This window comes from Fusarium poae, chromosome 4 (assembly GCF_019609905.1).
Source record: "Fusarium poae strain DAOMC 252244 chromosome 4, whole genome shotgun sequence".
In the NCBI taxonomy this organism is placed as follows: Eukaryota; Fungi; Ascomycota; class Sordariomycetes; order Hypocreales; family Nectriaceae; genus Fusarium; species Fusarium poae.
The window spans coordinates 6,305,461-6,321,637 of record NC_058402.1 but is presented as its reverse complement, the minus strand read 5'-3'; the positions used below and the strand labels follow the sequence as shown (position 1 = coordinate 6,321,637).

Genomic DNA, 16,177 nt, shown 5'->3' with positions numbered 1-16,177 from the left:
AGATTCTGTCAAAATCTACCCGGATAATCACCGTTTTGCTTGCCTCTCTCACATACAATGACCGAAAGATTGTCACTACCTACCTAGGCAATCGCATCAATTCAGACCCCGTTGAGTGGAAAGGTTGGGATAGACTTGCAGACAGAGCATTCTATTCTTAGAATCATGCTGTTGCCCTTCACTTACTACCATTGGACAAGGTGGGCAGACTATGCGGGTTGAGTGTGGATGCCGGCGCTTAATCGACGTCCCTCGCTGCCTGTCACATTTCCTAGAAAGTCAAGACCCATGACCTAAAAAGCCGTTCGCTTCAAAATATGCATGGTTGGATCGAATACTAATGGTAGCTGCATAAAAAGTATGCGCAAGGGGGATGATCGTGGTCTGATGCTGAGTTTGATACATTGCTACCTTAGTACTCACCTACCTAGGTACTCTACGGGATGCTTTGCGAATACTCCGAGATCCTTGCAGAGTTCCATCTAGAGCACGGGACATAAGAATACCGAGTAAACAGACTGACATCTTAATGGCGCAAAAGACGGTCAAAAGCCAAACTCAAATGTCCTTTTTTGAGAATTGGGACATTCTTACCATAATAGAAATGGTCAGTGCATCATGTACAATAAATAGAGAGCTCAATGTATTTAAACAGCACTCTTTACCAATCAACCAGTAGAGTATCAAGTCCAACAGCTGACTAAATTGCGGCGTTGCTTTATAGCACTTTGGCTAAATCAATCAATCCTACAGCTGTCACTCAACAAACTCAAGTTTCAACTCAGCCAAGCATCTGTTCGTCTCAGGTCAGACGGGTATTGCTTGATTCGTACGCCAAGTTATTTCTGTGATTTTGACTCGTATTTATATCACACCAGTTTGGTATACTCTTGCTGTCGACCAACACCACAACCATTGAACTGTCAGTGGCTGCCGACTTGTACTCATTTGAGCTATTACTGGTTATTTGGATAATATGCTTTCAGATGACGTTGATTGCTTGAGCTGGTATGCGCAATAATTTTAACCAGTAACAAACTGTTTCCTCCAACTCAATTCACAGTTGTTAAGAAGGCAAACCTACTATATAGATGACCACAACGACTCGGAACAGTTGGAAACATATGCATAAGCATAAACCTTATCTTGCATACCTAGGGACAAAAACAGATATCTAGAGGCTATTATTTGACAAGTTGAATGGCAGTCCAAACCGCCTACCCTATGCCCGTCGATACTTAAAGCCCATCTCGAGGCTGAGGAGATCGAAATCGAAAAGCACGAGGCTGGGTCTTACCCGCCTATGGAAATGAGCCCCACTTGCAGCTCCCCAATTGTGGGGGCACAAGGCTCAAGTAAAATTCTAGAGGATTCTTCTCCAAAAGAACTCTCCTCTCTTTCCATCTCTTCATATTCTGTTCTGCTCTGCTTTCTTCCTTCTCTTCTATTTATTGGCCTTTCAAACAACGTTTTCTTGCTTTCTTTCTTCAATCTCAATACCCTTTTCACTAAATTGTAAGTACTATCCGTACCGTCTCGTACACCGTCGCATCTTGCATGATGAGATACCAGCTGGCACCAGTCATAGGGTGACTTGTACTCCCTCCATTGATGACCTATATGCTGTGGTCTTAGAACCATATCTGATACCAATTGCGACATTCAATTTTTACTCGTTCAATTTCTGTCGGATCAAAAGCTAACATCTTCAAAAGTCAACAGTCACAACAGCGCTTCCATAATTTCACAATGGTTCTGCACAATCCCAACAACTGGCACTGGGTCAACAAGGACGTCTCACCATGGGCCAGATCCTACCTCGACGAGTCTCTCACCAAGGTTCAGGCTGAGGATGGCGAGGTCAAGGCCAAGATTGATAAGATCCAGAGCATGGATGGTGACGTCGACGTCAGCCAACGTAAGGGCAAGGTGATTACCATCTTTGACGTCAAGCTGGTTCTTCAGTACTCGGGTAAGGGAATACGGTTACTTAGATTACAAGCGTGAAAACTAACCTTACAGGATCTGCTCCCGGTGAGGATGATGTTTCTGGCACTATTACCGTGCCTGAGCTCGCCCACGACACGGAAGAAGACGAGTACGTGGTACGTAAAACCTCCCCTACTCTTTCGCCTTCCGTGTTGCCGTAGAATAAATCCGCTAAGACCCCTCGTAGTTTGACGTAGACATCTTTGCCGAGTCCAAGGAGAAGCAGCCCGTGAAGGACCTCGTCCGATCAAAGATCGTGCCCCAGCTGCGACAGGAATTCCAAAAGCTTGCTGGCGCCCTCATCGCCGAGCATGGCAAGGACATTCAGCATGCTCCAGGCTCCAACCCTTCAAGTGGTTTCTCGACTCCCAAGGTCCACCCTCAGAGCTCTACCCCTAAGCCCGCCGCTACCACAAGCACCCAGTCCAAGACTGGTAGCGTCGTCAACACTACCACCGTGACCGATAACGAGGAGTTCCGAACCACTGCCGAAGAGCTGTACCAGACTTTCGTCGACCCCCAACGAATCGCTGCTTTTACACGATCCCCTCCCAAGGTTTTCGATGGTGCCAAGGTCGGCGGCAAGTTTGAGCTGTTTGGCGGAAACGTCTCCGGCGAGTACCTCGAGCTTGAGGAGCCCAAGAAGATCACCCAGAGCTGGCGTTTGAACCAGTGGCCCGCCGGTCACTTTTCCAAGCTTCACATGGAGTTTGATCAGAACGACGTTGACCACGTTACCGTTATGCGAGTTAAGTGGGAGGGTGTTCCTATCGGCCAGGAAGACGTTACTAAGCGCAACTGGCTCGAGTATTACGTCAAGAGCATCAAGCAGACTTTTGGGTAAGTTGCACATATATCTGCTGCCTGCTATGACACGGCCACTGACATTTTCTAGTTTCGGCACCATTTTGTAAGCAAGAGATGAGAACCAGGAGTCGTGGAGTTGGGTTATGACAGGGGTTTATAGAAACAATGCGCTCTCTAGATGAGGGTAGTGACTGGGTTTAGAGTCACTGCTGTGGTGGAGGAGGGCGGACGTCGTCTTGGGTGGTCTACGCAAGACCTAGGAGCGTGTGGTTATGATATTATGAGCGACGTAAAAACGAAATAATGCATCATCCATGGATACAATTTGTGGCTATATGGTACCGTTGTGATGAAATGAATAGCCTAAGAACTATAGTCTAAGGGGCATAAAATAACCTACTAATTTCGTCTTATGCTTCCAGCAATCAATTATCCTGATACTCTGAGGGTAACCTGACCCCATTGACTTCACCAGCCTCCTCTCCTCGTTCCTTTGTCGATTGTCTTTCTGAGTCGGTGCTATTGTCGTGTTCCAACATGGCGCCCGATTCTTCTCCCTTCTGGGTTGACAACCGTAGTCTTCCGAGATCCTGTTTAGCCACTTCGTACCCTGAAGCCAAACTCAACACGTCCCCAGACAGAGAAATAGCTTCTGTACGAGCTAGATATACATGTTGGCCCATCCACGAAGTCAAAACAGGTGGACCGAGCCATACACGGAATATCGCAACCGAGATAGCAAAGCAGCCGAGAAGAATAAAGACAACCGCCGCGTTGGTATGACATCCCGAGTACTTGCCCGCTCGCGTTCCCACATAGAATGGAGCCTTTGTTCCTGGGTATACCTCTGAAAAAGGGTCCCCTTCTTCCCCAAATGGCATATCGCCCTCTTCAATGTCCATCGTTGGTCCCATGTCCATCTTGTAAACGGTCATGACCACTCTGACGACTGCACTAATGGCAGTGACAAGCGTAGCATCTTGAGTCTTTACTAGAGGCTCCAGCCAAATACTGTACTCAGGCATCTTCTTGGTGATATTAAAATAATCCCGTCCTATTTCCTCTTTTCTTACGATCCCTCTTTTTAGGATAGCGTTCTCTAGAGTGCCTGTATTGTAAGAAAAGTAATTCAAGCCAGGGCCAGTGAGGTGTATGCAGTTTTGGTCTACTATACGTCTTCTGACTAGAGCCATGTTTCCGTTGATAGTGTATTGGAAGCGCTGGACCACGGGCACTTCCCATGTTCCTGAAGAATTGTCGGGTGCCTTTGCCCATTGGACCTGAAGCACTGCAAACTCAGGAACGCGATATTCGATGATTGCATTTTGTGGAGGATTGAAAAATCTGCTGTTAGGAACCTCAATCCTCTGCCAGTCGCCTTTGTCTTCTTTCATGGTAAACGTGCCTTTAGCCGCTGAGCCCGTAGCAGCCAGTGCCAACTCTCGGGTATATAGAGTCCCACTATCCGTCGGGCTGAAAGCAGATTTGAGAGTAATGCCATGCCTACAACTCCCATGGCCAACCATCGTCACCGTGGTGGGTGGAAGTCTTGTATTCTCGTAGAAGCTTGGGCTCATAAACAGAATCGAAGGCTTATTAGAATGAAGGAACGAGCGACTTTCGAGCCAGAGTGGACCGTCGGAGATCCAAGGCTCCAGATCAGAGGAGGAGGAGTTATGTGTTGTCATTGACATCCGATGAGGCAGATAGTCGATTACATCTAGGCTGAGGTTTTCATTGACCTTAACTTCCGGGGTAACGAAAGCGAATTTGTAGCCAATTGATACAGCGATGCCCATGGCAGTAATGATGTATCTCAGAGTGATAAAGGCCGGATACCCTCTGAGGCCGTAACGTACTGGTGCCCGGGCCTGAGAATTGAGATATCGGGCATAGTCAAGGCCGTTATCATGCTGAGCTTGTCGGCTACACCAAGCGTCGAACATATGTATGTATGTTTCTGTGAAGCCGAACGACAACAATCCAAAAGCAATGCCCGCAATGGCGATCCAGGTTTGGATACTCCATTCACGACCAATCCTAAAGATACGTTGGCCCGTGACACTCGGCTCACCAAACTCACCTGGCGAACGAGGGTTCAACTCTGAAGAAGGAGAGCTCGAAAAAGCATTGACACCAACTAGGATGAGGATGAGCCCGCCGATGAGAAGCGCTGGTAGCGAGGCAGTCCCAAGCATCTGAAGGCGTTGAGACCGAGAGGACTTGGCTGAAGACATGATGCATTGGTCTGAGGGCTGACGCTCTAGGCTTCAGGGTGCAAAGGATAAACAATCGCCTAGGATGTTTAAAGTCGATTTCGTCCCTTACGCCATTAGTGGCCGAGTTTGTTGATGCATAGAGTAGTCGTATGTTTAGGTGCGAAACATTCGTAGGACCTAACAGCCCTTTAATTAAACAGTTCAACAATGTTATTTCCAGGATCAGATAAATACGTCCTTGTCAGCAACAGGCATCCTTCAGTATCCGTACATAGGACTCTGCTTGACCCCCTCATTCATGATTCAAAGAAGCCAATGAATCAGCCTGGCAGTGGACAGGGGTTGTGATCCTTCAGGCTCAAAGTCACCCTGCAGATTCAGCCTTGCAGATCTCATCTGAAAGCAGATTGTATTCATAGTCTATTATCTATGTAAGCACATCGAAATACAAGTTTTTATCTCCTGCGCCGTCTCTCTGCATTTGGCTCGTCAGCCCTTTGACCGAATCCATAGTCAGCCACAAAGACATCAACCAAATTATCCCACAGTCCCATATCGTATAGATTCTCAACATCGCTCAAATTCCAGACACGCTCCCATGAGCCTTGCCCAGGAAGTCGGAGATTCTCGGCCGGAGGCTGTCCATCCTGGGTCGTAACAATTATCTGCTGAACATCGACCGGCCAGCGTGCACAACGAGGCTCGACTCGTTCGTTCTTCTCGCGATCTGCGGGCATAGACCGGCGGAACGCAAACCCATCGGCCATGTCCTCTTTCCACTCGGACCATTTGAGAGTCTCGTTTGTCGTAGTACCACAGTAGACGAGATACATTGTGTAGAGGAGCAGTCCCCAGACGAGTGGGGATGTAAGAGCAGCAAGAAGAGATGAAGCTCCCATGTTGACATTATCCTGGATGCCCCAGCCCCAACCGGCCAGATACTGAGTGATAGTCATATGACTGGGCTTCCATATAGACCATCCAGGACTGTATCTTTGCACCCGCACCGTGATGATTGACATCCCGAGGAAGCCACCATAGGTGCACAAAAAAGCTGTGGACAACAGCAGCAACAGGAACCAGTGCTGGTTTCCATAGCCAACACATGAGTTGATGAAGACACAGTGGTGGTCAGACTTGGCGACGCAACGCTTGCAAAGACTGCAGTGCTTGGAGCGAGGAGGCTTCAGGAATTTGCAAGTCCGACATATATGACCTGGGTGAAATAGTGTGTGATCATACGGATAGAGCGACATGTAATATGCATGGTTCTCGGGCGTGATGTAGCCTGGATCAGCGGAACATGCCAGGTAGAGAAATAGGTAAGGGAGAAAGACAGTGACAGCGACAACGCATTTTGTGAGAGGTCCGATCTTTGGCCATGCTTGAGGAATAAACATGCACTCGCCCACAATCATAATGAGCGAAAAGAAGAGCTGAGGGTGTTAGTTTGGCGTCAGATTGCAAGATCAGTGTGACACATTACCACTATAGTCCAGTGTCGCTCATGTAGCATGTGGTTACCAAATCGAGACAAATAGCTTGATACTCTTCCTCCGGTGAGCAACTGGTCTACTCTAATGATTCCATTTGGTATATGAATCCATATTAGCCTGTGCAGTGCAGCTATCGGCGTTCGTCTAGTGGAAATGTCAGCCTCCTGAGTATAAAGTCACTATTTCGGTACTGACCGAAGTGCAGGTATGCGTCCAAAAAAGGCCACAAAGACCATGAACGAAATAAAGAGGATCAAGAGAATGAGTTTCTTTAAAGGAGTCATCTTTTAGGACTGCTAAGAATGGGGGTTTGAAGAATGTAAGAGACAGATTTGCTAGATCAGTAAGTAGCTTGGCATTAAAAGGATTGCAAATAGAAGGATGAATGAATCAAGATATCATTTTATGGCAATTAACAAGAAAAAAAAGAAATAAAAATGTAAATATATAATAGCGGCCCAGTATATCTGTATGAATGATGAGGTTAAGACAAAGCAAAGTAAGAAGTACTGTTTATTCAGTATGGCTTCGATACCTGCCGTAGCCACGTGACTCCGCGATACATATCAACGCGAAAGCATGGATCATCTAATTGGCTACGTCAAACCCGCTGCGATGATGGCGACTTCTTTCGTTTTTGGAGGGGATCTCCATGCTTTGATAATCATGAACTACCTACCTACTAAAGAAAACGAGCGGCGGTTTTCGGAGATTTCAAAAAAAAAAAAACATTTACACAATAAACTTGTTTTCTTGTTTATAGACTGACCTAGAAAAGAATTCCTTTCTTCTTTTCCTTATCCGGTTTAACTTATATATATATATATACACAACCATGGTTCTCCGCAAATTCGAGCTCGAGGGAAAGCTTGGAGAGGAAGCTCGGCTCATCGAAAGTGGCGTTCTCCTCGATGAGAATCCTCTCGATGAAACCCCCGAATTCCATGACTTTCTCATGGCTTGTCGAAGAGGAGATTTGAGAAGATGCCAGGAGCTTATCAGCCAAGGTGTGAACATCAATGGCAAGGATCGTTTTGACTACACGCCCCTCATTGTTGTATGTGCGCTGGGGAATCTCTTGTTAGGTAAAGACTAATATGGATAGGCCAGTTTATGTGGACATTATGAACTTGTCCAATTACTATTAGAATCTGGTGGGTTAATTGAGTTCATTGATTTTTATATCCTTCATGAACAAACCGCTAATACGCTTGCTAGGCGCTCTCGCTGAAAGAAACACATTCCAAGGGGAACGATGCATCTACAACGCCCTCAATGATCGCATCCGAAATCTGCTTCTCCAGTATGATTTCTCAAAGTCTTCAGATCCTTATGTTTACTGGTCGACTCACATCTCAACCCTCCTTGGCCGCACAAGCCCAAAGACGACAGACATTACCTTGGCTTCAGGTTCCCGTTCCTTTGACTTACACAAGTTCATCCTTGTTGCGCGATCTCCTTACTTCCGCTCCAAACTTGCCGCTGTTCCGGAAACAACTACCTGGAAACTTACCCATACTGTTCCCGTGCAGTCTTTTCTTATTGTGTTAAGGTATCTTTACTTGGGTGAGGTACCGCGAGATATTGCACCTGTAGGCGGTGCAGACTCTGAAGAAGATGTTCTGAAGGGACTGGACAAAGTCAACAAGCAGCTGGAAGTCGAGTCTTTGTGGGAAGCCATCCTTGCAGGCGGAGACAGGAGGCTTGCTCGACAGCGATACCAGGCCGAGGTCGAGCGGGCGAGAGGACAATTCGAGGACTTTTTCAAACAAAATGTCTTGGGACACAAGATGGTCGTTGATACAGACCAGGTAAAGGACGTCAAGTGGAAGTACGACAACTCCATGTTTGCCGATGTTATCCTCCGCGCCGACGAGCCCATCGATATCGAGGATGAGAGGTCAGGTCAAGTAACCCCCACGGAAGACAGCCCTACCATACCCATTGGCCCGGCTGGGGATCAGGAATCCGTCACGAAGCGCAAATCCGGTCTCTATCCCGCTCATAAGGCTATGCTCATCCGCAGTGAGTATTTTGAGAAGATGTTCTCCGGCGACTTTGTCGAATCTCAGCGCGATGATCATCTCCGAATCATCACCGTTGACTGCACGCCTGCAGTTCTAGAGATTATCCTTACTTTTCTCTACACCGAGTCCACGGTGTGTCCCCTCGAGCACGCTCTGGATCTGCTATACGCCGCAGATATGCTCTTCCTTGATGGCCTTAAGAGCAAAGCCGCTCAGGCTATCAGCACTCTCGGTAGTGGCAACGCCAATGCCCTTGTGGACCGTACACATGGCGAGGCGCAAAAGAATGGTGAAGATGGGCCAGGAGTCGAGGACCCCGAGATGGAGCCCATCAACATCTACGACGTTATTCATGCAGCATGGGATCTTCGTGTCCAGCGCCTAGAAGAGTTCGCAGCGCGTTATCTGGCATATCGCCTGGAGGACTACATAGACGAGGAAGATTTCCAGGCACTCATCGCCGAGTCTGCCCAACGTATCACTGTGCGAGAAGAGACGGATACTATCGAACTACTGGATGATATTCGATACTACCTGAGCGATAGATTCAGACTGCGCTTCGAGGATGTTGGTTTTGAGGATATGATGGACGAATCAGGAGAGATGATCGATGCTGATTTGGCTGCTGCTATGGCGCAACAAGCAGACATATCCGCAGATGCTACTAACGGTGTTTCGAACCAGAGCCAGAACGGTGTGCAAGCGAATGGGGATGGAGAAGTCAAGGATGGAGAGGCCGTACGAACGCTGGATGGAGCTGAAGCAGAGGATGAGTTTGCTTCAGACGCCATCAACTACCAGATCCTACAGCGTAAGATCGATGCCATGCTTGATCGTCTCAAGCTAGACGCATAGACCGTTTCCTATGGATATCACGTTACAAAGACTTACAACCTTGCGTTTGCAGCAGCATAAATTCAACGGTAGATGAAACACGCCGAAGACGAGGAATGCATTATGAAGTTACAAAGTGTCGAAATGGCATTTATTGATTTTTCTATGTTTAGTGCAAAACATCATTTCCAAGAGCAGAAATATTGATGTATGCAAATCGCCAGACATCTAGTCTATGACTTGAGCTTGACGGCGCTAGGGAAGGTCTCGAGTATACTCCTCATCTTCCAAAATGATGTAGAAAATAGTCATGACATAGTCTTTGGTTCGGAATACACTCACCTACTGTGCATGCATCGTTCCTCCGAGACTGACATTCGCCCCTAGTATTCGACGGTCTTAACCTGCTGCTGCAGCTTAGGTGGCAGCTGTTCCAGTTTGACAAGTCCCATGCGCACACAATCGCCCCAGAAGAACATGGTACGGTCTTGTGCATAGCTCAGATAATCGAACTCGTCCGGGCTCAGCAGGTCTTCTTCTTTGATAGACTCATCAAGACCTGGGATCTTGGCTTGGACAAGGCCCCACGCAATCCAGTGGGCATGATTGGCGGGGCGCCACTGTCGAGTCTCCTCCAACAAATCTCGCACGCGTTGGTCTCTCTGTTCGTCGTTGGCTCGTTCCGCAGCACTCCAGCCTCCTGGAGGCACTCGCGCATCAAGCATAAACTCGACAATGGAGCTTGAGCTGCTTGCAGCAGGGTTTCCAGGTGTCGCAAGTGGCGTCGAAATGCCACTGGATGCGTTACTATCAACAGGGGCCAGTCGGGGTGTCGAGTTACTGCCTTGGAACCGGGGACGGTGATCGACGTAAGCCTTAATGAAACGACGCTGTTCATCAGGTGTGGGATATCGTCGCACGTCGCACGCCCAGGACGCCGCAGCATCGTGGTAATTGTATGTCCACTCGTTGAAGTGGTTGGCAAATTCAAGACCACGAGTGTTGGGTCCCGCATATTCAAAGTCAATGACGATGAGCTGCTTGTGTTTATTAGCAGCCTGAAGAAGTGGTGACTTTTCGTCATCAGGGCGAATGCGAAGAATGTTTCCATATTGAGTCTGACAGTATGTTAGTATAGGCCCCATGAGCGCAGTACCAAAACAACTTACATCGCTGTGCGCGAAGACGAGGCTGTCGTTGACCTCTCGTTGACCTCCCTTGTAGAAGCTGTTGAGGTGAACCCGGTATTTCGTCATCATGTTCCTGAATTCAGGCCAGGTGGTTCCACACACATAACCTCGCGACTTCCAAGCATGCGCAACAGAGTCCTGTTGACCGCGCTGATTCTCATCGTGCTTTTCATACTCTTTGTCGAGATAGGTGGCGATACGCTCCACATTGTCCAACCATTGATCCCAGCTTTTCCATGTGGCAGGGCCGCCTTCTCTCTCATGGGGAAGTAGATCAATACCGTCATGAAGCTCCCGCATTCGCTTTGCAATGGAGCGAGACGTGTCCGGGTCTCGAAGGTCCATCGGGGTCAGTGTGATAGATTCAAAGTACTGCTCGAATCGTCCATTCTGGAAAGTGCCGAGCAATCTGGGTCCAATTTTCTTGCGTGCCAACCTTTGTAAAACAGAGAGTTCGTTGTCTCGATCAATGAGGTGCTCGACCTGAGGTCCATAGATACGTAGGAGAACTTTAGAGGGCTTTCGCCTGCCGTCGGCCTCATCGACTTCTTTAGGGGGCGTGACGACGTAGACAGCATTGGTCAGGGCGCCGCTCAACCTCACAACGGAAATTATGTCACCACCACCCAGGGGAATACGCCTCCATCCTTTAAGTCTCAATGTGTGGGCGATGCGAATGATTTCGTTCTTGAAACTGAGCCAACACTCTTTCTCTTTGTCGGCCTTGACATCAGTATCGTTGACGACCTGATCTTCAGCATCTGCATTGCCACCCGCGTAGCTCATTGTCTTGGTGTTATCAAGCCAAGCATCACAGCTGGGTACAATTGCATCACCATCGGCATATTCGGTATCGGAAGAAGGGCCAAGCAGAGAAGAACGAGAAGGAACCTTTCGCTGCTTTGGTCGGGACATCTTAGGGGTCATGTGAGGCACCGAATTGAGACCCATGTGAGCTAAAGACTCTTCCAGAATCCGCTGGAGTCTATCAAAAGAGGTATCACTGGAGTTGGAGTCGACAGAATCAGAGCGGGGGCGCCCATTGTTGCTCTGTTCAGGTCCTTGCGCGGATGAGGATGCGGGCTCAGTTTCTCCGGTGCTCTTGGACTGATCCTCCTTGTTGGGCGACTTGGATTTGCGACGGCGGCTCGTCTTCTTTGATTTCCTGGCATGTGCTTTGGCACGCTCATGCTCCAACCAATCTCCCACTTGGGCGAGTAATTTCTCACTATAATACTGGCGGCGGTGACTGTGATGGTGGTGCGAAGAGGGGTTCGAGGTCGGGGCAGGTTCTTCGGGCGCACGACTGGTGGAAGGGTTGTCGCTCAAGGAGGACCTAGAAGAGCTGTTTGGAAGTTGAGAAGGTGGAGGCTTGCCGCTTAGGCGTCGTCGAAGGTTGGTATGGAATTGCTTTGTAGGTTGAGAGTCATCCTCGAGTGTCTGGATCTCAGGCTCGGATTCTGCAATCTGAACTGCTGTGATCTGTTAGCTTTGGACTCCACTCAACGTGCTGAGTGTGGAAAACAAGAATGAGGATACTGTGATCATATTGAGTAGGATTTTGAAAGTAGCAATATAGACACAACCATGTCGAAGAATGATATTCTCTCATTCATTGCTTTCCTCTGGATATGCCAATTCCAACTACATGCCATGCCCAAAACGTAATATTCGCAATTCACTATCACATGCTTGATGCAATTGGATTGCGCCGGCCCCATGAAGCTACATGGTATTGAATACTATGCATTCGAGGCGCGATGGCCGTTCTTCAAACAAAAAATTAAACCTCACCTTTGAGGGAGCCGCTTGGAGGAAGTGGGCGTTCAATGTCCTCTTCACTCTTGAGGGCTGAACGTAACGGGGGAGGTTGAGGCTGCTGCTGTTGCTGTTGCTGAGCAGACGAGCCGTTTATCGCGGGGCTCGGCTCAGCAGACATGGCGGGGTTTTTGACTTTAGAGTTGAAGTAAAGTTGTTGTCGATGGATATTGACTGCCGTATGAGATTTTAGGTAGGTAGTGTTCCAAGAATGTAGTAGAAGGAATGAATCGCGGTGAAGAGAAGATCAAGAAGAAGAAAAAGAGAAGAAGAGAGAGAGAGAGAGAGATTGAGGCGTCGCTGCATATGCAAGGAAACTAGGAAGCTGCCTGTCAATTGTTCCCCTCCCGACTTGTCGTTCCAAAGAAAAAAAAGTGGTCCAAGGGTCACTGGCTCGCTTGTGGCTGACAGTGTACTAAGGCAGGGTAAAGGGAGTGCGATTAATAGAACCGGGGACTTTGAGGTGTGGTTGAAATCACTTATTCGTATTGGCTGGTTCGTGAGATGATTCGCCTGATTGAAGTTTAATATGACACCGATAAAGGGTCCTGTACTATAGATAAGTACAGCAAAGGAGAAAGATATGAGAGGAAACTACCAAGAGAGATAAGGCTAGTTAGTAGGTACGGATAGTCATCTATATAAACGAAAAGACGCCAGTTTCACAAAGGAAGGAGGCCACATGATCTCAATTGTAGAAGCAAACTACTAGACTAAAACAGAGGCCCATTGACCAGGTATGGATGGATCCAATTTAGGGTGCTCTCCTTAGGTAAGTCGGTACCTAAATCAACGTCACAGGTATCGCCATCAACGCCCAGCGTCCACTGTAATGCAACCTATGTAATGTACTGTAGATCCAGGCAGCCAAGAGTCTTTCCACGTCATGTCATCAACAAGCAACAGCAATTGGTTCTTCTTTTAAAGCTTTACACCCAAAAACCTTGACCGAAGATGAAGAAAAACAGGGTCAGTAGACGAAGAAAAAAGCCGTTCAGATAAAGAGAAAGTCCTCAGGGTCCAGACCGAGCCTCTACCAGGGGTGACGTAGTTTCGGTGACGTTATACCCTTTTGAGCAACCTTCGGTAGCGCTTTGGGCAGTGTCTCACATGCTACCTTCAGTGTTGGGGCTCCGCTTCACCGCCAAGAGAAGAGCTCCAGGGGTCCTCGAACGATAGATAGATATCGAGAAAGAAGGGCCCTTTGCTGTGTTCTATACACCTATTTTGTACATATAGTACATGTATCCTTCTGCTCTCGATTCACCTAAACAGGCCTCTTCCCTGGTCTATCGGATCACATCTTGCCGGCCCCGAACACTACTGACCCGCTCTCGGGCGTCGAAGCCGTACAAGGGCTACTCTCGGCATAGTGTCACATCTCCGAAGAGGCTATTTGCGATGTTACTCTTCCATATGGACTTTATCAACAGCCTTGCCGCTTTACCGTGCTCTATCGATCTGTGTGGCAACATCCTCGGACTACATCAGCTTCCAGAGTATTAATAACTCGTGTCAATACATGAACCATCTTTTCAAGACAGACGTACCATCAATATCGCAAACACAAGAACGTCATGTCATGACCCAATTCAAAATACAGAATAACCTTGATCAAACATTCCCAAACATATCAGTCCAACTTACTTGTTACCTGTCGCCAATCGCCAACCCTTCCAGTTGTTTTTGAAGGCGCTTCTCATCCTCTTCGACCTTTGACAGCTGTCGTTGGATCTCCTTTCGTTCTCGTTTCTTTTCCTCCAAGCTATCTCGTAACTTTGTCTCCTTTGACACTATTGTAAGCAGTTCTTCCTTTAACCACGCCTTCGTGTCCGATGACCAGGTTTTGGCTAGCTGAGCCGTCACAATACTCTCCCAGATAACGTTCAGTTGACGCGACTCGTTGTATGGCATCAGGTTACTAAACTTTTCCCAAATTTTGACAACTTCCCGTGCATCGCTCTCCGATATATTGAACCACTCCCTGTGCATCTTCCTGCACGATGTGGCTGGGCAAGACGCGTACTCTGCTTCTATGTATAGAGTGCGGTGAATCAACTCTTCCATTTTCTTGACTGCACATGGCATGAATACCTCGAATTTGACAAGGGGCTTGTAGCCGCATGTTTTCCATTTTCTCATCCTTTTTGCAACAGGATATTCTGTATATCCGATCTTGATATGGTTGCCCTGTGCTGTTGGATCGGTGAAGCCGTATATATAGCCAGGCGCGAAACCCTTTTTCCCAGGCGACTTTGCCATGCACTCAAGGATTTTGCGAACTTCTTGTCTTTTCGGCACCAACCTTATAAGTTGACGAGGAGTTGAGCTAGTTGTCGCCTCTTGATCCGATTCAGAATTTTGACTCTGGACGCCAGAGTTACTCTCATCATCAGAGTCTTCCTCTTTGTCAGAGATGATCCTACCCAGATTCAATTTTCGCCTCATATCTCTTGAGAGAACATCAAGATTCGCGAGTTCTGCTCCACGTGTCGGGCTTGCATCTTGTCGCTTTCTATATGAAGTTCTGGAATAAAACCGTCGAGATTCAATCCCCACACTGCTGGCAAGTGAGTCGGGCGTCGAGGCAGCCGACAACGGAGTAAACAATTCGTCGGGATCCGGAGAAGTTACTGATGTAGGTGAAACAATAAATTCATCGTCGCTGGATGACGGAGATGATGGTGGCTCGAAGGACCCTCTTGTTGCTCTTGTACTTGTGAGAACCATGCGTTGATTTCTTGTACGTCGGCTTCTCACTGGCGTCACCAAGATATCCTGCTCGCCATGAGGACTCTCCCTGACTAATTTGGGCCTTTGGATCTTCTCTCGTTTCCTTGTATCGAACTCGTTTTCATCGGCCGTGTCCTCGCTGTCTTCACAGCTGTCTTCACATGAGTTTTCATCAGAATACCCTACGTTCTTTGAGTTGCTCGCATAACCATTGAATTTGGCCATGGGTTTTCGGGAAGTTCGAGTTGGCGTATGCTGTCGATTGTTTCGCAGTTTTTCGGCCTTTCTCTCCAGCTGCCAGCCCTCAAACTTCGAGGTCAACAAGAAGTAAACATACTCCAGATTGTCTTTGTAGCGCTTCCCGGCAATCTCGAACTTGACTGCATGCAATATGATGGGCCTACGGCAGATGAGATTTTTGGTTAACTCAGCAAGAGTCGTTTCGACCGTCCGGGCTGCGTCTGGGCCTTCGCTGCCAAGCTCATAAAGAGCCAAGGTCTGTAAAAGTGTGCTGATCTTCTTCCTTCGTGTATTCGGCAAGGTAGTGATACAGTATTTATTGCCTTGAGATTGAGCGAAGCAACATATCATGTCGCCATCACTAAGATCAATCGCCTCGTAGAGGCTGCTCAAAGCATCGGACGAACTGTCGCTGAAGTTCATTTCATGCGATCATTGACAGATATCAATGATACTCGAGAAGCTGAGTTGACTTGGGAGGAACAGATAACTGACGGTAGGGGCTGGTAGGTAGCAAAAAAGTTGGCCTTTAAGTCTTAGAGTACAAAAATAAACAACCTAAGTCCGGTCTAAATTGCATAAAGTGTCGTATCGATTTCGTCCCTTATGCTAATAACGACCAATTCTTATGATATCCTGATATTATATAAGGAGGAGTCAACCGATTATGGGTCGAGAGACTCCAGAGGGGGCGGGAGCTCCCAGATACCCTCTTCTCGAGGGGGCTAAGCAATCATCTTATTCAGCCAGTGTGATCAAGACAAGCTCACTGCAGCAGACCGGGTTCTTAAAACAAGCTGAGGCTTATCCTTGTCAAGATTATC

The 16,177-nt window shown here is 47.8% G+C and overlaps 6 protein-coding genes across 6 annotated transcripts; 2 read left to right on the top strand and 4 right to left on the bottom strand.

The window, feature by feature from the left end:
• Positions 1 to 1,749: 1,749 nt before the first annotated feature.
• On the top strand, positions 1,750 to 2,903 carry FPOAC1_012126 (uncharacterized protein; the record flags this gene model as incomplete). The annotated part of the gene is made up of 4 exons (XM_044856487.1): positions 1,750 to 1,972; positions 2,023 to 2,105; positions 2,177 to 2,829; positions 2,885 to 2,903. The coding sequence occupies 4 exons, from the start codon at positions 1,750 to 1,752 to the stop codon at positions 2,901 to 2,903; spliced, it is 978 nt and encodes a 325-aa protein (XP_044703800.1).
• Positions 2,904 to 3,221: 318 nt separating this feature from the next.
• FPOAC1_012125 (uncharacterized protein) lies at positions 3,222 to 5,033 on the bottom strand (the record flags this gene model as incomplete). The annotated part of the gene is made up of 1 exon (XM_044856486.1): positions 3,222 to 5,033. One exon carries the CDS (start codon positions 5,031 to 5,033, stop codon positions 3,222 to 3,224), a length of 1,812 nt encoding a protein of 603 aa, XP_044703799.1.
• Positions 5,034 to 5,470: 437 nt separating this feature from the next.
• Positions 5,471 to 6,795, bottom strand: FPOAC1_012124 (uncharacterized protein; the record flags this gene model as incomplete). Its single annotated transcript, XM_044856485.1, has 3 exons — positions 5,471 to 6,451; positions 6,502 to 6,655; positions 6,707 to 6,795. The coding sequence occupies 3 exons, from the start codon at positions 6,793 to 6,795 to the stop codon at positions 5,471 to 5,473; spliced, it is 1,224 nt and encodes a 407-aa protein (XP_044703798.1).
• A 551-nt stretch (positions 6,796 to 7,346) lies between these two features.
• FPOAC1_012123 (uncharacterized protein) lies at positions 7,347 to 9,393 on the top strand (the record flags this gene model as incomplete). The annotated part of the gene is made up of 3 exons (XM_044856484.1): positions 7,347 to 7,568; positions 7,617 to 7,665; positions 7,730 to 9,393. 3 exons carry the CDS (start codon positions 7,347 to 7,349, stop codon positions 9,391 to 9,393), a joined length of 1,935 nt encoding a protein of 644 aa, XP_044703797.1.
• Positions 9,394 to 9,755: 362 nt separating this feature from the next.
• On the bottom strand, positions 9,756 to 12,501 carry FPOAC1_012122 (uncharacterized protein; the record flags this gene model as incomplete). The annotated part of the gene is made up of 3 exons (XM_044856483.1): positions 9,756 to 10,490; positions 10,542 to 12,037; positions 12,357 to 12,501. 3 exons carry the CDS (start codon positions 12,499 to 12,501, stop codon positions 9,756 to 9,758), a joined length of 2,376 nt encoding a protein of 791 aa, XP_044703796.1.
• A 1,529-nt stretch (positions 12,502 to 14,030) lies between these two features.
• FPOAC1_012121 (uncharacterized protein) lies at positions 14,031 to 15,776 on the bottom strand (the record flags this gene model as incomplete). Its single annotated transcript, XM_044856482.1, has 1 exon — positions 14,031 to 15,776. The coding sequence occupies one exon, from the start codon at positions 15,774 to 15,776 to the stop codon at positions 14,031 to 14,033; it is 1,746 nt and encodes a 581-aa protein (XP_044703795.1).
• Between the last annotated feature and the right edge of the window lie 401 nt (positions 15,777 to 16,177).